The sequence below is a fragment of the Choristoneura fumiferana genome, chromosome 8 (genome assembly GCF_025370935.1).
Source record: "Choristoneura fumiferana chromosome 8, NRCan_CFum_1, whole genome shotgun sequence".
Classification (NCBI taxonomy): domain Eukaryota; kingdom Metazoa; phylum Arthropoda; class Insecta; order Lepidoptera; family Tortricidae; genus Choristoneura; species Choristoneura fumiferana.
In genome coordinates this window covers 5,957,238-5,979,065 of record NC_133479.1, presented here as the reverse complement: position 1 = coordinate 5,979,065, position 21,828 = coordinate 5,957,238, and the positions used below count along the sequence as shown (strand labels likewise).

Sequence of the window (21,828 nt, the reverse complement as noted above, 5' to 3'; positions counted from 1 at the left end):
ATCACAACACGTTACATGTGTAATAAGTTTCAATAGAGAATTATGAGAAGGGCAATTTAGGACGAATCCATTTAATAATTGTAATGGCAGTTCATGACACAAGAGCACATTGAAGATTGGATCGTGCGACGCATACGGAGCATGTGGACATTAGAAACCGGACGACCTGATTGTTGATGACCCTAAGCTGTCATCGTGCATATTAATTAACTAAACGTAAACACCAATTCACAATCAGTCAAATACAGGAAATGACATAATTCGCCGAAGCCAGTGTTATGGTGAAAAATGGCAAGGACATCCAAGATAGAGAAGATAAAGGTTTGATAACGAACGATAATGATGCACGTCGAGCGTGATCTCATGACTACGCACTAACATTTTAAAGATCGTTAGTTTCAATTGAAGACTAAAGCAGATCAAACGAAGCACTTGTGTAAATTATGTGTTGAAGACAATAAGTCGATAATAAAATAAACAAGCGGTAAATGTTAACGTCCGATAATAAAAACAAACTAAACGAAACGTCACATTAAAACAATCTTCAGCTGCCCGAAAATAAACGCGAAAGATTCGACGGGCCGTTTCACAATCCGAGACTTGGTAGTCTTAGTGAAAGCGATTTTTCAAATTAAAAATTCGCGTAAGACGTGCGGGCCACGGCGCGAGCGCAGTCTACGAGTCTGCCAAAACAACTGACGGTGCCGCCTCGTCTCGCTGACCAGTTGGGTCACTGTCGAGTACAATGCAAAATAACTTTTTTTGAAAATAAAAAAACTAAATTCTGTCTCGCCCGGGATTAAATTAAATACCGTCGGAACTTTAGTGGTTTCTCTGAAGTGACAAGACAGATGTGCAAGATGAAGATTTTGATCTGCAAAGTAACAAAGAATGTAACTGTAGACATAAAAGATTATACTAATTAAACGACGATGTTGAACGCATGGTAATAGCTTCGTGCAAATTCCGGAAGCTAAATCCGTTCGCAGTGTAATTATACTTCAAAATCACACTTGAAATGTGAATGTATGCATTCAATTAGAAACATACGAAGTAATACGATACTGTGTTGAATTTCGTGTGAAATTCAGTCTTATTATGGCAATGAAAGTATATTTTTAATTAGAGTCTGTTCCATGACAGAGGTTAGCTCACACGAATTTTATGGCCACGGTACTTACTTAATTAAAAGGATCGATTCATCTACCGCCTCCAGCCATGTTCGAGTGCTTCTCAAATTAAATTACGTAGATTACATTATCATATCTAGAATAGTCATAAAAACTTTATTTCTGGTTCGGTAAAGTAGAGTACAACATATCAATATGGTAGGTATCAACAAAATGAATCCTGATTATTTGAGCAAGTTCAACTTAAAGTTTTTCAGAAATATCTACTTGAGCTTTAATAATGTTTTATTATTTTATGTGACAGATATTTGTGGTACCCTCTCTGTTTGTTTTGTCTGAATGAACAGAAAGGGCATTACATTTATTTGTCACATAAAATTTCTCTTAGCTGATATTCAAAGTGTCAAGAACGTGATGTCACACGAATTTTAGAGCGATATTCTTCACAGATACTTTTATTTGGACTTGTCCGATAATTAGATCTAGTAGTTGAATCGTAATTCTCAGATTTATACAAAAATCTCTTAACCTTTGTTGAAATTTTCGGACGAGAAAAAGTAGCTTATCCAGAAGTCCAGAGGTATCTTTATACTAAATTGCATTCAAATCTGTTTTATTTAGCGTGAAAGAGTAACAAACATACACACGCACATACAAACGTATGCATTTTATAATAATTGTAAGATTAATTTTGTATATTGTTAGTCAAGAACTCGTCCACAGTTTTTGGTCAGTTGCATTTTGTCCAGCGCTCGCGTCACCTCGACGGGGGCCAAACTTTATAATTAGATTTCGTACTAACGCCAAACTTTATGTAGAGCACTTTCATAATGCCCTGGCACTGTTTGACTAGTTAGTTGAGTGCCATTTATAATATAATGAGAGTCAATCGACTAATTGTCTACCTTTGATTGAACTTTAACATCTTTATTTATAGTTGGATCGCTAACAATATAGTAGCCTTCGAAAGCCTTCCCTAGCCCATTATCGGCCTATTAGTAAAGCATTTTTTTCTTGAGTAGACATTTAAATAAAAACTAAAGAAACTATTAACTTAAAATTTGAAATATCTGTATAAATTTAAAATTATAATTTCCATTCTGTCATCAATTTTCGGTGGCGCTAAAAAGGTACAATAAAAGTTAACAGCGTTAAATTTGACGATTATAAAAGGAAAGTTAATGTTTCGCAAAATTAATACGTTAGTGCCATTTATACGTGCACTTTTCTAGTCTGCTGGTGTATGTGAATTTAAGTTGAGAACATACATTTATTACAATGCATAATAAATCATTAAAGCTATTATACTTTTAACAATTAAACATTTAGTAACAGGCTAAGCACAGAATATTGTATGACATCAGTATTTTAACATACATTTGCAAGTAAGTAGTGTTATTAATAAACGTCATACGTGGGTGCATTTTAATTCTAGCTTATTTATAAGCTGTACAATGAAAATTTAATAGAACTTGATGCTTTGTACTACGGCATCCTTTTGAGCTATTTTGTTTACTATGGATCCCTTAGATAGGTGTATTGCTTTAAAAAAACAATATTAAATGGATTTCGATTAGTCATAAAACGACTCTACCTCAACAATCTTTTGCGTCTAGTCCAAAAATTCAGTCAAATAATAGATATAATAGTTTAGTATATGGCTAGCTCTAGGTTCGAACATGCACTGCGTTCCTGCGATGCGTAGCCGCAGATAACTCTGATCCCACATTGCGTCACGACCGCAAACTGGTTTGACCAATGGGTAACATTATACTGCACTTGTGTACTTATTGCATTCTCCTTGCAATTGAGGGCCGCATGTGTTCTATCAAGATACGTGGTTTGTTTAAATGGTTTTTAAAGGCTGTTGGAGAGTGAAAGTTAGTATGAGTTACAATCGAATGATGATCTATTTTTACCAAAGACTAGAACTACTTCCTAAAACTTTGTCTGCGTCACGCTTTAAGTTTGCACTATTTGGACAATAAGTAGCCAATTTTAATCAGGAAGAGTGTAGTTAATGTGCAACCTGTATTTGTCAACCCGTAATCTACCGTATCGTGTCTATTTGTACTTAATACTATTGTTGTGTCCTGTGTGTGTATTTTCTTTCTTTCTTTCTTTTAATTAACGACAATAATTGAACGATCTTTCTTCTTGTCCTTAAGGAAAAATACACGAGGGCATGAATTATCAGGTCGAGTATTACTACAAATACTCGACCGTATACGAACGGCACCCATCAGGAATATTGTAACTAGATTTATACTAGGAAAAGTTTTTTTATTTTCAATAATTCCAGAGATTTTATGATTTAAATTCAGGTTTTGTTCCGCGTACCTTGATTTTAGAGAAGCTCGATATTTCGGCACAGTCATCTCGTGATTATGGAGCATGCAACTATGCCGAAATATCGAGCTTCTCTAAAATCAATTTAAATCATAAAATCAGTATAGTTTAAGACATTGTATTGTAAGTCGGTACGACCCGTAACAATTAAACAAATTCCAGAGATTACAAACAAACACACAAAATTTTTAAAAGCCTTGGTGGCCTAGTGGTTTGACCTATCGGCTCTCAAGCAGAGGGTCGTGGGTTCAAACCCCGGCTCGCACCTCTGAGTTTTTCAAATTCATGTTCGGAATTACATTTGAAATTTACCACGAGCTTTGCGGTGAAGGAAAACACACACACCAGCACACCCTGAGAAGCAATTCAATGGTGTGTGTGAAGTTCCCAATCCGCACTGGGCCCGCGTGGGAACTATGGCCCAAGCCCTCTTGTTCTGAGAGGAGGCCTGTGCCCAGCAGTGGGACGTATATAGGCTGGGATGATGATGATGACACAAAATTTATCTTTTTATTATTATATTAGTGTAGACAACTCCTACTAAATGTTATGGCATCAACAGTTTTATTACTCATCTATGATTCGCTTTGAATTGCATATACAGAAAGTCAAGTGTACCTACATATCAACAATTGCATATTAATCAAAACAATCAACGTGCTTAAAACTCCTAATTTCATCCAATCGTATCTTCAATCTCGTCCTGCATACATTTTACATCACTCTTATTTTGATTTAGTTCGATCTATTTTAAAGATGCCGCAAATACTCGCTATTAAATTGTTCATTTAACATTTTTTATCTTTCGACATTAGGCGAATGTTTGTCTAAAATAAACTTTTAATGAGCAAAGAAATAAAACACCTAAAAATAGAAATTATGTTTTTCTTAATAAACAAAGCACATTTAGTGATATTTATTACCATTAAGTAATACAAATCTTAGCTAATAGGTACCTAGAGATTGATTTCTGTAACTTCATTATTTTCATTTCCCTTAGAAAAAAAATAGTTTACATTAACAAATAAATAACTGGTAAGTTCAAGACAACTACAATCGTAATACTTGAAGCGAAATATTTTATTTGAGTGCAATTTTTTTTATACGCCTTTTTTATTAATGGCGAGTTATTAGATTCGCCATAGGGAATGGCGATTAATCGTTATTTGACTATTCGCTGCATCTCGAATCTCTTTTTCGAAAATCGAAAAGACGCAGCAACGAATATGGCAAAATGGCAACCTATTTATTGTGCCTGCGTCAAACCCATCTCATATATCTTTAGAATATCATTTCAAGGCGACAATGGATCCTAAATGTGAGCCGTAACCTCTTAGCTGGCTCCGATGCTGTATACTATATTAACATCAGCATATTATATTATACTATGAGTCGCGTACGACCTCCTTCCGTGACCGCATAAGGCGAGGGTTTAACTTCCCAAGTAAGGCATGGTGGACTGCAAGCAGTGCAAGCGGAAAGGCAAATGTTGGGCTATAATATAGCCCTACGAGTATTGTATATGAACTAGTGGGTTACGAAAATGAGGTTAATTTTAGAGGAATGAATGTGACAGTAAGTTGACTTAAAAGAAGAAGATAAAATATGTTATTAGGGCACAAAAGATGAAGCTTAGAAAAGGCAGTAAATTGGAGCCTCTAGTTAGCTGTATGAGTCATATGACGTCGAAGAAAATGACAACCGTATGCTTTTCATGATGGGAGGAAAAGAGACATATAGCATGTATGTGTTTGCTGCTCGGAGCTTTCGGTTGTTCTGTGAGCATATGATGATTCTTTTAAAATCATTGGTAGTGGGAAGGTAATAATATTTTTATGCGTATACCTTTACTTGCCCGAATTTCACTTGCCCGAATTTCACTTGCCATACCAACGTTTGCCATAAAATATATAGAACCGTGCTGATTTCAGGATTTTTTAAATTGTCATCTTATAGAATGCAGTAGGTTAGGTTAGTTTAATATCAACTCTGAAGAAAATACTATTTCAGAAATAAATTACTTTATGGCAAATGAAAATGTTGAGTGGAGACCACGGATCGGCAAACGTAGCGTAGGACGTCCTCAGACTCGGTGGAGCGATGATCTTCGCAGGGCGGCTGGCAAGAGCTGGATGAGAGTAGCCGAGGATCGTGCTCAGTGGCGTGCCATGGGAGAGGCCTATGTCCAGCAGTGGACGAACATAGGCTGATGATGATGATGATGATGAAATAAAAATTATGGAAAACGATACATTATGGCATATGCAATTCAGGCTAACGATAGAGAACCATTTTTAACCCCCGACACAAAAAGAGGGGTGTTATAAGTTTGACCACTATGTGTGTCTGTATGTCTGTGTTTCTTTGTGTGTGTCTGTCTGTCTTTCTGTGACACCGTAGCTCTTAAACGGTTAGACCGATTTGAATGCGGTTTTTTTTAATTGAAAGCAGGTTTTCTAGCGATGGTTCTAAGACATGTTTTATCTAAATCAGTTCAGCCGGTTTTGAGATATTGAACTTTGAAGTGACATAGTCGGGGTTTTCCAACTTTTTAATGATTAGGTTATTATGACTATTCAAAATACAAACGGTAATATTTTTACCAGACAAATTTAATTTGTGTATAATACCTACAAGTTATACGTTCATAAAATATAGATAAAAACTTGAGTCTTTAACCTAAAGTTACAATGTAGGTTTTACAGACATGTTCAAAGTTCGTCACAGTTTTTCTAGTAACTCGGACAGTAATTACCATTAGGCGCAATTTGTGAAGCCACCGCTTAGAGGCGCCACCACCGCTGATTTAATTTCCGCCATCATATATAGAGGGCGCTGTCACTAGATCTAATAAACGTTTGCTCCGGAAAAGCACAAATCCCATTTCACGCATCAATAAATATGGGAGAGATTTGTTCGATTCGTAGGAGAAAATTTGACGCTCTCTGAGGTTTGTTGGTAAGTGTAAGAATACAATGGAAATCTACATAATAGATTTCCTATTCTGCATTTAGGAACGGTTATTTGTTTAGGACGAAGAATCCGCTTATTGCTTTGAAATGACAAGGTTAGTTACTTCGAACAAGGGTAAAAAGTTTGTATTGTTCCAATGAGGGCTATCGTTTGTTGTCTCACTAGATGGCGCACTGTTGCGTGAGGTTTTTGAGTATGGCTTTCAAAGTCTGTTATTACGGGCGTAATGACAAAGTTTAGATTATAATCATATTTAATACACCTTAAAACCGTACCATAAAAATATCGAGCATGCCACAGTGTTGCATAGTCCCCGTTTTGTTCGGAAAAAAGGGAGGAAAAAAGTTTCCGAAAAACAAAACTGTCTCAAAACACAGACATTCATTGCCCCGGAACGCATATTTGTCATAATTAATTTCAGATATTGCAAAATATTCACAAAAAAATTCTAATTATAAATAAACCCGCGTAGCTCACCCAAAAACTATGAGATTTGACATTTCGGAGACCTCACGCTACACTAGCGCCTCTAGTGGCGAATTCATACGCGATAGCCCTCATTGCTCAAGAGATTTTTGCTATAGGATAACTGTAAGGTAAAATAAGATTTAGAACGCCGTCACTTTTGTATCCCTGAAACGTACTTATTAGTAAAGTAAGAAATCACAACGTTCGTGTAACTACCTTAAAAGTTCGCGAAAAGGTCGAGGTGATTGGCATTTGCAGGTTCTTTTTATAGCCGTGTCATTTGGGTAAAAATAGGCTAAAGTTTCCGTTCGCCCTTGCCATGGTGACAGGGCGAATCCCCCGTTCTGCAAAGGTGACGTGACGTGGCATACCTCCCCTTAGTTACCGGTGAAAATTTCGCAACTTGCCCCTTTGCCATTCAAAATATGGGGTAAAGTAACCCCAAATGACCAAGGTTTATGTATAGGTATTTATTGTATGGGCCAAGTTGCCTGAAATAAATGAATTTATTATTATTATTATTATAAGTATGGGTCGGACTACGGAAGAGTGCGAAAAGCAACAGGAAAAATTAAAGTGACTTTTTTTCTTTAAAATGAATTAAAATAAAACCCACTAAAACAATAATACACATTAGGTACTACTCAAGATACAATCGCAGTCTGTGATTGGATGTTTTAAATATAAATAAAATAAATACATAAAGTGGTCATAAATTTAACATGTGCATTCTGTATGTTTATCTATGACATCGTACAGTCAACTTCATGAATAAGTAATCATTTTCATACCTTGTCTTTTTAACGTCATATTTGAAAAGCCATACGAAACTGTGTACCGACTGGAAGCGACAAGGTACAAAAGTGATCATTTATTTATGACGTTGACTGTACCTCCCAAAGGGATGAGTTGGTTTAATTATGATTTTTTAGAAAGATATCGCGATGTTTATTATATTTTCGAGATATTTTATAGCACTTCCAAATGGGAATGGAACAACGAGGGGTTATCGACTTTTCCAAGTTTCTTCACAACAACTATAACTGTGGCGTAACCTGCTAAGTGGGGTAGGGTACTACAAAAATTCATACATTTAATAACCCGACATTCCAAAACACATGAACAACAAATCGTCAACACATACCACACATAACACCCCATAATTTTCTTATCACGTCGTAATTCCCCCTAATTTCGAGGTCGCACCACACGACGCACTTACAAACATAAAGTTCTATGTAGCCGCTACGTACTAGCAATCTTAGGACTCTGTGTCTTTTAGTACAAGGCGCGATTCTGGATTTCGTATATAACTTAGTAGCGTCACGGCTATTTGCTAAGGGTCCTCATAAACCACATATGGACGGTTTTACCCCACAACGGAAGGAAAGTAGGTGGAAAATTGCGGCCACTGGCGCCATATAACGATGACATAGCAATAAAGAGAGAATTTTCTCTGAGCAGGTAATAGTAACGCTTGACTGGAATCTTTGATATTGGTTTAGAAAGCAAGAAAAGGGCGGTTTGTAGGAGCGCGAGGTTTTATTGAGACTCACGGATATTGCAATGAATGATTGGATTTTTGCGGGATTTGTGAGTACACTGTGAACTTAGAAAGCTGGAAAACCACCGCCAATGCCATTTCAAAGATCAATATCTCCATAACGGCTGAACCGATTTTAATGAAACATTAATTAGAACCATCTAGATTAAACAAGCCACCGGGTTAAAAAATAATCATTCATATGAAAACCGGACGCTTTGGAACCACAAGTACCACAACACAAAATATTTGTTTGAATTTGGGCATTTTTACTTGAAATGGCGCTAAAACTTTTTTTTTTCAGAATTAGGTAATTCTGGATTCTCCTTACTCAGAATTAAGAGCGCTATTGATTTAGAGACCAAGAAAACAAAAAGCGTCCCGCGGCACCATTTAAAGTAAAATGGCAATAAGTACAGATTTTTTGTCTTCTAGAGTAATCGAACTAATCGACAACAAAACGGAAAGCACAATTTATCAACAAACATAATAAATCAATCAATTTCCAATTAGGACGCCAATTGTTGGCGACGGATGGATAAAACAAAGGGTGATTAAGGTTAACGGCTCCAGGGGTTGGAAACTTTACCGCGACCTGTCAATATTAACTTTTCCTTTACCTAGACGTAATCAACTGGTAATTTCGACAGCTTAACACACACACAAACACACACCACATTCACACACGCAGTTTAGCTTTTCTTTATTGCACACCAAAAATCACTACAAAAAATATAAAGACAAAATGCAGGGTAGACAATCGGCGGCCATATTACTTAAAAGCGAGATCTTCCAGACAAGCATTTGGGTACTGGAACTACTGCAATTACGTCAAAACAGGAGGCAAAAACAAAAACACAGGAGAGACAAAAGACCAATAATATTAAGAAAAATGCTAATGTAATACATACATACCTACAATACGAGGTACCAACATAAAATAGCAATGATAACTGACAAAAAGCCCGAATAAGAGAAAAGAATATGAGTTTAGCAAATATAATAAATAAACACACATTACGAGGTCGTGAAGCGAGCGAAATATTAAGTCGCATAAAATCAAGTAATTTTCACTATTTTCGTGTCAAAGTTCGCAGAGAGGCGTGGTGTGGTAATTAAAGTAGCACTCCCTGCCGGAAAACGACAAACCGTAATTAAAGCGTATAATAAAGTTTAGGAGTTAAAATTAAACGAAATGATGAAACGACCTATAATTTACTTAATAAACTGGGTGTTGTTTGGTAGTTTCAAATATCAGTGTTTTTGAGTAAAGGTCAATGTTTTTTTTTTATCAAATTGACGGAAGTTAAAAACTATAATCAGATAAGCTGTTGTAAATGAACAAATACTTACAATGTTCTGTATTTATTTACCAAAACGAAAGTTTGCTATCGTAATTCTATAATGTAGTAGTAGTAGTACTTAGACAAAAGTTCTGTCTCTTAGTGCATGTTCTGTTTCATGTAGTTTTTTTTTTTTTTAATTTCTATAAAACTATATTTCACAACACTAATAGTTCATATATATCTAATATAAAAAAACGAAAGTTATAATCAACCCTTAAGCCAAGTTTAGACTTGAAAAAATCGTGCAAGTTGCATTACATTGCGGCGCTCGATTGACCACTACAAACCCGTTGCCTTTACGGCCTCGCCATGTAATGCAACTGGCACGATTTTTCCTGCAAGTCTAAACTTGGCTATAGATAAACAATGGTACACAAGAATACATTAAGTAATGTACATTTCCTTTTCCATCGACCGAAAAGGCGCCTACACGTTTTCAACGGCAAAACTCATTATCAGCGTAAAAGTTGACAAAAAATTATGTTGTTATTTATAAACCCAAGGTGTTTTCAGCAATCACGCGATACTGATAAGAATCGACCTCCATTCTAGTTGAGATTTGTCACGATATTTTATTAGAGAATAATCAATAGTAATTCTGGAAGGTGTGGTCTTTATCAACAGTTGTTGATACCTGCACCGGGCTATGTGTTGTCAATGTCATAAGCTTATCAAGATTATGGACTTCATCGTTGCAATTGCCAATTTTGCTAATGGTATTAGATTCTGGGTCAATAAAGACGGAAGAAGTGGATGCAGTTACTTGTAAGGTTAATGTTACTTTCAAATTGATAGGTACAAATAGAAAGAAAGAACATTTTATACCCCACATGTATGTATGTAACTATAAGTATGAAGCCTTTCTCAAGTTTTTTACTTACAGATTTATTGGTTCAGTTTTGCTTTGATTTCTTTTTCGCCTATTCAGTAAAGAACAAATAGGCAGCGAACGCCTTATTGTCTAACAGATTTGGAATCACGATCGTTTTTACCGCTTCTTTCTGTCTTACGGTATAAGACGAGGGTGGAAAGAGATGGTGAATGCGATCGTGAACATCAGAGCGTTAGACAATACGGCCTCAGGTCTCAGAGCTTGTTCACTAGGGTTTTTTCCGGCGGCATCTCGGCGGAGCGGGACCGCGGCAAGCACGCTGCGGTATCTCCGCGATTATTCGCCGCCTGCGTGCCATATAGCTACGGTCGGCGTTACAGCCGCGGCACGCTGGCGGCAAATAATCGCGGAGATACCGCAGCGTGCTCGCCGCGTTCCCGCTCCGCTGAGAAACCGCCGGCAAAAACGCTATTGTGCCCAAGCCCTGACAAACGTATTGGAATCGAAGAATAATCCCGGCCGGTTATTATGATGAACCCCCCCTCTACAAAATTCGACGAAGGCCCGGAGATATCTCCACCGGGCACGGCGCCCTTGACAATAGCTATTGATTTTGAGGGTATCGTTTAATTTATGGAACCATCGGTAAAGAAAGACTGTGTTAGAATAATAGAGATGCCAAAGAAAGTAAGTGTTATAATTTGTAATTACTGTAACATATTAGTTACTATAACTTATACCAGCGCGGTAAGATAACAACTCGGGTGTCGAGTATTCTATAAGCATTAAGCTATCTACTAATACTGATTGAGCAGGATCAACCCTACCGGATTCAGACGGTAAAGTAAAGCACTATATCCTACTTTTAATTAATGAGATTAAGGGGCTGTTTCACCATCCATTGATTAGTGTTAACTGGCGGTTAGGTGATGCCGTCTCTATTTGTTTTGTTCGAATAGACGGAGACGGCATCACATTTAACCGTCGGTTAACGCTAATCAATGGATGGTGAAACAGCCCCTAACTATCCTATGTGCTTTTCCGAGACTCAAACTATCTATACATCGAATTTCATCTAAATCGGTCCAGTGCTATAGACGTAAACAGGTAACAAACAAACAGCATTATATATTTCGCATTTATAATATTTGTGGGAAGTGCATGGTGGTCACTCTGCAATTAAAAGTTTTACTTAAATATGAAAGCTAAGAATGATCTATTATCAATTACTGAGCGTGTAAGGCTGGCTCTGCTCACGTCTCCCGAATATCCATGTATTCTTTTTCATTAATCTATTTGGTTAAGGGCTAAATGGATAAAATGAATATAGTAAAATTAGTCAGATTCTCTAACCACTTGGCCACCAGGTCGTCAATATACGCACTCATAGAAAATGACCTTCTATAAACCAGTGCCATAAAAACTCTACACTCAACTTCAGTAATGGAATGGCTACGAGTATTTAAAAGCATACTACACATGACGAGGCAGTACTTCGCTACAATAGTTCGTCAAGGGTTGGTGGTTGGGGCTAAGAGTAGAAGTTGCAAGGTCGGCGGTATGCGGAAAACTTATTTCAGCGTAGTGCCTTCAAAAGTAGCGATTGTTAAGTTAGCGACACAGATGAACATAAAAAGTATTGATAACTACTATGGCTTTCGAATGTAAACGGTAGGGGACTGTATCCAAGGAAAACATTATAAAAAACAGACATTATCATTCACTCATTCGATTCATTCGTGTCAGCTCCTGTACATCTCTTTTTAATTCTTAAAAATCTAATTCATGAAGTCCAAGAGAAAATAATTATACCTACTTACTTAAATTGACACGAAAAGTAGTTTTCAGACAAAAATGATACTTTTTATCTATACACAAGCTCAATCGATTTAAAAGATATATTAAGAGTTTCGAGTTCTTAGCTTTCCTTGTACTTACGTGCACCTATTTAATGCAGTTTCATTCACAATATTATAAGAGTACTCACGTTGATTCTGTTCTTGGCGCGTTCTATCGCCTTAGGATCTTCTTTTTCTGGACTCAGGCGACACACCCTCGCGCGCCAATCATTTGCCCCTGCCGCTTGTAATGCGGCAAGCCTGCAAACAAAATATTATTCATAAAGACACTTTTAATTTCTTTCTCTACACACATGTATGTATACAAAAACATGACGCCTGTATTCAAAAATGGGGTAGGCAGAGCACACGAAACGTTACCGCTTCGGAGTCACTTTTAGCAATTTTAGGTTTTAAGTTTGACAAATTTCTTTCTCTAATAACATGAAATATGATAAATCGAGACATGTGCCAGTAACCCTTCTATCATCATAATAATGAATTTAGAATTGCTGCACTCTTGTCGGTGGAGTCATTTCCACATCTCCCATTTACCGCCAGTCTTTTGACTTCTTAATAGTGATCTGGCGTTTTGACGTTCTCCTTAATTTGATTGAAAAAAAAAAACTTCGATTTCCTATTCTGCTCCTTCTTTATACAATTTTAAAACAAAAAATTTGGTGTCAATTTAGATATCAATGCATCTTTCCTCTTCTTATCTTAATAGTTTTTAAAAGGCATCTTTTCTCCCCAACCCCATTACTAATTATTATTTGTAGTGTGGTAGGTACTATTATTTTTAGTGACAAAGATTATTCTTGAAATACAGGTCTTAAGGTTACAATAAGTAATCTTGATAATAAAACTTCAGTGTTTAAGTAAGTACAAAGGAATAAAGGAGTAAATCTAATAAAGGTATTTATAATCCGCCAGTCGAACTGTCACCCAGAAATTTGTAAGTATCTATTGTCTTGTATAATTCTTTATTGTACAAAACACACAAAAGTAACATTTAACAAGTTATTTACCCACAAACATAATGCAAGGCGTTAGACGAAAGTTATTCTCTGAATCTCTTAATTTATTCCAACAACTAGACCTAACCCAACATTTCACTGTACCCCTTTATCAGTTCGTTACTAATCACTTACGTTAATTGTTTGAAAGGTTAACAAAAGCTAACTCAACTAGTACAGTCCAACTGTTATCAATTCTTATCACGTCTCGGAGCTTCGTTATCAATTGACAGGGAAGTTGCGCTCAAGTTTATATTGTGTGGACTTGGGATTCTAGAGAACGGGCGAAGGATTATTAAGTTAAGCCAGGGGTGCCAAAACGAGGCGCCGTGGTGCCCTGAAGCGCCAAGGGAAGTAACTTGGGTGACGCATGACGGGCCTGTGAACCGTTATCCGTAAACTATAGGTACTCGCTAATACAAAATAAACAAGTGCCGTACATGTTACCACCACAGAAAATCCTTCAAAAATAAATGAGTTTTTTTTCTCCAGCTATCGAACCTTATTTCGAATCTATAGATGTGAGGGCACCGTGACTAAATGCAAATGCTAGACTAGAAGTGCGCAGCAAACGAAAATAGTTTGGAAGCTCCTGGGTCAAACCTAATTAATCATTGTGAAACTGGTGAATTATGTACAATAAAAAAAATAAACCGGTATATACTCACAGGGCAGGGAGCTTTATCTATGAGTACGTACAAACTCCATTCGTTGCCACATATCGTTACTGAATCGCGTCGATTAGTACTGACGTAAAATATATACGTAATGGATGAGGACTGGATGGCCAAGTGGTTAGAGCTAGAGGTCCCAGGCAAATTTTTGTATGAATAATACGAATATTTTGTTCCCGGGTCTTGGATGTTTAACGTGTATTTAAGTATGTATTTATCTATATAACTATGTTTATCCATTGCCTAGTATCCATAGTACAAGCTTTGCTTAGTTTGGGACTAGATCAATTAGTGTCAAGTGTCCCATGATATTAATTTATTTATTTAAAACTATATGAAATATGTCTAAAGTAGGTGATCAAGACTAATTTGCAAAAGCTAGTTTTATCAAAAACATCACTTTTAAAATACAAAAGCGCTATACTACCCAAAGAAATCATACGAAGAATCTTAGAACATTCAAGCTATGGTACATTCTCAACACAAACATACTATATTATTTACGAGTCACTTAGTTATTTATTATGTTATGCGAATGACCTTATAGGAAGATACGGGAACGGTTAGACGGAAACCGATTGGAATAATTTATGCCACGATTAGTGGAGGATTCCTACACATTTTCCTGTTACTTCGGGCTCGGGCAGGCATATTATGGCACGAGAATGCAGGTAATTTAACTTCAGGATATACCTACTCAAGTTATAAAACATTGATTCTGAAAAATACCTCTCTTTTTGGCAAAACAATTATTAACCTTACAACCATGTTTGTTTCCTTTGAATCAAAATTATCGTGAGACACACAAGCATAATTATTAAAAAAATAATGTTCAAAAACTCTGACGCAAACGTGACAGACAACATTTTTACCGAAAAACTCCCGACTTTGTTACTTCAAAGTTCAATATCTCAAAAACGGCTGAACCGATTTTGATGAACCATGTCTAAGAACCATCGCTAGAAAACGAGCTGGCAAATAAAAAACGCATTCAAATCGGTAAACCCGTTTAAGAGCTACGGTGCCACAGACAGACACGCATAGCGGTCAAACTTATAACACCCCTTTTTTTGCGTCGGGGGTTAAAAATATATATGAGGGTCACTCACGCATTAATAGTCGAGGTATGCCTGACATGTTTCGAACCGATGTGTGGTTTCTTCCCGAGATGAGCTCGAACGCAAAGCTAACCGCGAAATATGTGCATGTGGTGCTCGGTTATTTGATGCGGCTATAAGTGGCGAAAAACTGCCTTTGTTTTTTTTCACAATTATTGTCATAAGTACTGACTGTTGTTACACTAACCAAAGTCTCGTCCACAACCCTTAATTTGGCAGTGTTCGCCACAGTGAACATGATTCAAGACTATATTTTTGTATTCTTTTGTAATGTTGAATTTTTTGGACTATAAACTATAAACCAAGGTAACGACTAGGTTTAAATCATGAACTTGGTTCCATCTGGGCAGGACGCAAAACTGCTTTATAGCTACCACTCCTTCGATCTGAGCTTCGTACTGCTGAAGTGATTTAGTGTCCGTGCACAGTCTACGGTTGGCTTTCTATTAGAGCTCACCGTCAAAAATAAACCTGGATTGGTTCGAAACATGTCAGCCATACCTCGACTATTAATACAACACAATTGTTTTGATTACAACGGCTCTACTAATTCCTAGGAAAGTAACGTCTTCTCAGTATCTCTTATCGTAACTATTTTATTCTTAAATATATATCGTCAGCAGATCACGAAAATAATTTTAGTCTGGGTAGGACCTGTAGCCAATCTGATAGATACTAACATTCATTCATTCACTTAACGAGCGGTCAGCCCAGTGGTTAGATAGCTTGACTACGAAGCTTGAGGGACCGGGTTCGATCCCCTGTCGGGTCAGACATTTGTATGAAAAAATAACCTAACCTAACCATTAAAAAAAAACCTTTTTAATAAAAGCTTTTTTTGCTGACTGTTCTTTTTGTTGACTGTACTTGCATTGTCACCCAAACTACATTTGCATACCAAATTTCAGGTCGATGCCATTAACCGTTGAAGAGTTCCGGCCTGCGGAGACGACCCTGGCTGGACTACCAGGATCTCAGTACTAGATTATTGCATTGTCACGCGATGTACCTACATAAGTATTTCAAATTTAAAGTCAATCTGACTACTGGAATTTGGTCAAATTTAACTTGCAAGATTGGCTTACAGACAGACAGACAGACAGGGGACAGGTGAAAGTAAATAAAAGTAGTTTGAATGAAAATGCAAGGAAAGTCAACAAAAGTACAGTCAGCAAAAAAAAGCTTGAATAAAAAAGGATTTTTTTATGGTTAGGTTATTCAACTAAGGACCGTCGGGTATCCACAGTTCGCATAAGGCCCAAAGTGAAAGAAAGAAAGAGAGATTTATTTTGGCTCCATAAGTACCACCACCTAAGTACCTAAGTGTTTCTTACCTTTCGGCAATGGTGCCTCCTCGATGCGGCATATCGGCATGCGTGGCACTGCGCTGCACGCCGCCGCCGAGTCTGCAAACAACAACGCAAACAATCAGACATTGTATAACAACAGCATGCCACCAGGGTAACAAGACTTAACATAGTTGCTAAGGGACAGAACTTTTCGGGTCTTTTAAACACCACACATAACATAACAGGCCTTGGCATCTTTTACAGATGATTCAAGTAGCATCACGAGTTCCAAGTAGCTATTTCGACAATACGAACATAGCCCTGTTAAGACGGAGGAAGCAATGAGATGCTGTACATTGCCACCGATGATTGTTAAGACGGAGGAAGAAGCAATGACACAGATGATTGGTCGCTTATAAATCACAGCCACACGGGCCCGCAATGTAATGAAACCTCACGATATTCTCGCATTGTTTTAATGAGCTTTATTTAAAGTAGTGCATCCTTTGCTCTGGTAGTACGAGTCAGAAATTTTCAAGTTTTTAAACATGATTTTAAGCAGTTCAAAGTAGCCAGTTTAATAATACTTAAATTTCTTACGTCAAGGTCCTTATATTATGAAGTACCTACAGTCAAGCGGAAAAGTAGCTGAATAAGTACATATCGCACTTTATCGCAGTAAAAAGCAATACTAGTATAGGCCATGAACATGTTTCAAAAGTGACAATGCAAAACCGCTAAACCGATTTAGATGAAATTCAGTATAGAGACAGAGATAGTTTGAGCCCCGGGGAAAGACATAGGACAGTTTATATCCCGGAACATTTCATAGTTTCCGCGGGATAGCGATAAACGATTTCTATGCGAACGGAGTCGCGGGTAACAGGCTAGTTATAGGTAAAGTATTAAAGTCCATGCCGTGCCTGGTTTTAGAATATAACGGACACATTTCTTCTCGTGAGTGTCGTTAAAGGCGACTAAAGGGACCCGATGTGAGTGAGTGGAGAGCAGCGCTCTCTATTGTAAACTATGAACTCCTGGATCCGGCACTGCGGCGTGCAAGGCCAAGCGAAACCACCACACTTCCCCCAAGAAAGACGTCATGAAGGATTTACTATTGATCCTCACTCAACCGCTGAAAACGACCACTTGTCAAGAGTGTAGCGTCTTAGAAGTAAGAAAGTATCAAATCAACGCAGTGGGCTCCGATCCTATTCAAAGTGTGTGTTTTTGTATCTTTGTCCGTCTTTCACGTCGAAACGGAGCGACGGATCGACGTGATTTTAGGCATAGAGATAGTTTATGGGCAACAGAGTGACATAGGCTACTTTTTATCCCGGAAAATACAGTTCCCGAGGAAACAGCGCGCGATAACCGAATTCCACAGCTAGCTGCATTGCTAGTTGGATATAAAATCACAGCTTATTGTTTATGTTGCCCTATATGGCTGGTGGTTATGGAGGTGCTTCCGTTGACATGGTATACGGACAAAAATAGTTTGAAATGTGCTCGTTTCAATTCAGGTTATGAGGAAAAATAACGATTAAATCCCACCAAACACACATTTATATTATGTCCTGTGCAAATAAAATACAAATAACATTTAGAATTTTAGAGCTTACGTTAAAGTATTCAAATAGATGCATTTATCAGTCCTAGGGAGTAGTAACTGAGATAATATACGGAGAATGATGAATGATTTTACAAGTAAGAAGCTCTACTCGTAGCTCTAGAACCTTACTATCTCCGTAAATTTGCAAACAAGTTTTCACAGAAATTACTCGAAAAAGACAGTAAGGAAAATAAAGACACGCGGTGAGAAAGCTGCTACGTTAAGGATGCCTAAAACACAACATTACCTGTTTTGTCTCGGCTTTTCGAACATATCTTTGACAGACTTAAAATTAAAGAGCCTCCCCTCCATGGGCCGCCTGGATATAATAATTTCCATGATGATAACAATATTTAACACTATTCACAAACAATATCACTTCAATATTACACTAGAGCATTTTTAATGTAAATAGAATATAAGAATTTGTGGACGTGCCGACCGAACGGTCTGAGTGCTATATTGACAATGACATGTTGACAATGGCTAAGTTCAACTTCGGATGCGTTCAGTTAACTTGATAACACTTGTCAGTACTATTGTTAGTGGTAGAGTTGTGGTAGAGTAAAGAGGTCGCATCATACCGGAATGTCGGTATTTGTCTTACTATTACGGGGCTATTTTCCTGTTCAAGGAACGGATGTTTTTTATTTTTTATTTTAAGAAATTGGGCTTTTGGGAAAATTTTCTGGATATGTCTATGTACCTAATGTACAGTCGAGTTCATAAACAAAATCTGAGTAAAAATTTGGTCAAAAATATCTGAACGCGCTCCTACGCCGTTAACAAACAATAGAGTCGTGTTCTCATATTATTTTTACTCAGATATTTAAGAACTCGACTGTACGAGTAGGTGCCTCAGTACAAGTTATGGTGGGTATATATACATATATAATACATACATATACATATATACATATTAACACCTTTATTCGTAGCTAGTTATTCACAAATTACATGGCTCTGTCCGTCCATTGATGGACATTTTTGCTAATGTCGAGTAAAAGACGTTAGTCATAGTCCGTTATACGTTACTTAGATCTTGTTCGGTTAAAAAATCTAGAAAAAGGAAATATGTGTGTATGTTTGTATGTAAACTCTTTATTGTACAAAAGAAAAGAAACAAAATACAATTACGACTATTAATACAATTATTATTTTTGCAGATGGTAGAGCCTTGTGCAAGGTCCGCCCGGATTGCTACCACCATCTTACTCCTGCCGTGAAGCAGCGTGCTTGCACTGTTGTGATTCGGCGTGGAGAGTAAGACAGCCGGTGAAATTACTGGCACTTGAGGTATCCCATCTTAGCCCTTTAGGTTGGCAACGCATCTGCAATACCCCTGGTATTGCAGATGTTTATGGGCGGTGGTGATCTCTTACCATCAGGACACTCACTTCCTCGTTTGCCATCCAGTCGAATAAAAAAAATACAATTATTTTTAATTATTATAGGAAACGGCAGATGAACTATACGTATTCGTAGAAGTACCTATTAGGCTATTAGCTTCTGTTATCTTAACATTATTTTGTCTTTATCTATCATCTTAACATCTGCTCTTGCCAGGCACAGACAACAATTCACTTATCTCGTAAAAGTTGTGTAACTTTATGAATAAGGAAGTAGGTATACCTAATAGATTTTAACCGCTGTGTTCGCAAATAATTTTAGGAACAAATAAAACAAACTATTTTCGTAATTTTCATCAAAAACATTTTTTTTGAACTTTGTATTTTGTGTTGATATAATTTTCGATTAAAACTTGGGCATGTACCTGTTTCGTAGATCTATCAGAGTAGTTAATAGTGTTGAATTTAACATAATACACCTACTTGACATCACACCGACAAATAAAAAACCTATTCTACTTCTGAAATAAATCTATAAAAAAAAATAAGTATAAAATAAACAAAGCTTTAATACGCATTTAATAAACGCACGCAACAAAATAATCACAAAAAACAACTCTACCCGAAACTAACTTAAAACTACCACAAAAGTCTAAAAACTAATTTTCTACTCCATTCTCAAAACACACGCAAACAATAATCTAATAACATAAATACGAACCGTGTTTCGAAAACAAAGAGCGCGTACAATATTCGGAGCGGAAGGCTTTCAAGGGAGGTTGTAAGCGAGCGCGCCCTGCGGAGGCCGCTTCGCAACTGTTGGGCGGGAGCTGGGCGGGCGGGTACTAGTGGTACTCGATTAGAAGTCGCATCACTTTAAGTGAGCTTCTATAAAAGCCGAGCGGCGCCGTGAAGACCAATCACGTTAGTTGAGAATCGCGTCCCGACCCGTTCTTCTAATAATTTGATATTTCAATTAACGTGATTGGTGGAATATTGTGGAATACATTAAAAATGCCAAGGAAAAACTAACGTATGTAATTTTACTGTTAAAGTTTTCTTGATTTCATTGATTGCAGGATTTGTGTACCTATTATAATTTTCCAATGAAACTCTTGAAGTTTTCAGAACAGGAACCACCGTAAGGATTGTGTACCTAGTTAATTTGTCTAGCCTCTCTCAGCGCTGCTCGGCTATAATATAACTCGCACAGTTTTATTGGTGTCGCAGCAATAATGACAGTACGTAGACCTATTTTACTTTTCATTCAATGGTTATGTGAGAGTCCATAGTACTAAGCCATTCAGCGTCATCTTCAGAGCCAGCTGCATCGTTCACTGTGTACATGGAAAAGCGCGCGTCACCAAAATGCAGTTTACACGCAGCGGTAGTGCACGATGGATGCAATTATTTGTAATCCGAGCTGCGCCGTTGGTGTTTTGTTACGGAAGTTAGTTTAAGCACGGCTCACTTTACAGGAAATGGCTAGTTAATATGGCACTGAAAATGTATCGTGTAATTGAAAGATCTTTATGTGAAGACTGCTTTTGATGATTTGAACCTGTTACCTATATGCGGAAAGAAAAAAAATCTGCATATTATTTTTGGCTATCTCAAATTATATCAATTTCAGAGATACGATAGAATTTAAAAAGTTAAGCATCAAAAGTAACAAAAACTGTTTTTTTTTGGCTGAATTAAAGTAAAAAGACCAATTTAAAAAAAAACAGTTCCTGCAGGGATGACAATAGAGTACAGGTCTGCCGTTTCCTCTAATAATTAAAAATAATTGTATTTTTTTTTCGACTGGATGGCAAAAGAGCAAATGGGGTCTCCTGGTGGTAAGAGATCACCACCGCCCACAAACATCTGCAACACCAGGGGTATTGCAGATGCGTAGCCAACCTAGAGGGCTACCTCAAGTGCCAGTAATTTCACCGGCTGTCCCACTCTCCACGCCGAAACACAACAGTGCAAGCACTGCTGCTTCACGGCAGGATTAGCGAGCAAGATGGTGGTAGCAATCCGGGCGGACCTTGCACAAGGTCCTACCACCTACCAGTAAAATTTAAATTCCTTTTCCTTACAGTCAAAAACTTTCCAAACCTTTGTCAACAAGGTAAAGTCTACGAATAAAAAGCGCAGCGTCACTAAACATTCACAATCAAATTCATGTATAAAGCTGGCTAGGTGGGTATAGTACAGTCAGTCAGCATTGTTGGCAAACAAAGGGAGCGAGTCGTTACAACGCACGCTAAGCGTCGGGACGGAGCAGACTGTACAGAAGTACA

At 37.4% G+C, this 21,828-nt stretch overlaps 1 protein-coding gene across 1 annotated transcript in view; it reads right to left on the bottom strand.

The window, feature by feature from the left end:
- LOC141430205 (uncharacterized) overlaps positions 1-21,828 on the bottom strand; it is a 237,504-nt gene that overhangs the window by 65,348 nt on the left and 150,328 nt on the right. Inside the window, exons 13-14 of the mRNA XM_074090799.1 lie at positions 16,622-16,693; positions 12,629-12,740 (exon numbers count right to left, since the gene is read on the bottom strand). Coding sequence (XP_073946900.1) covers positions 12,629-12,740; positions 16,622-16,693 — 184 coding nt within the window. The remainder of the gene's footprint in view (positions 1-12,628; positions 12,741-16,621; positions 16,694-21,828) is intronic.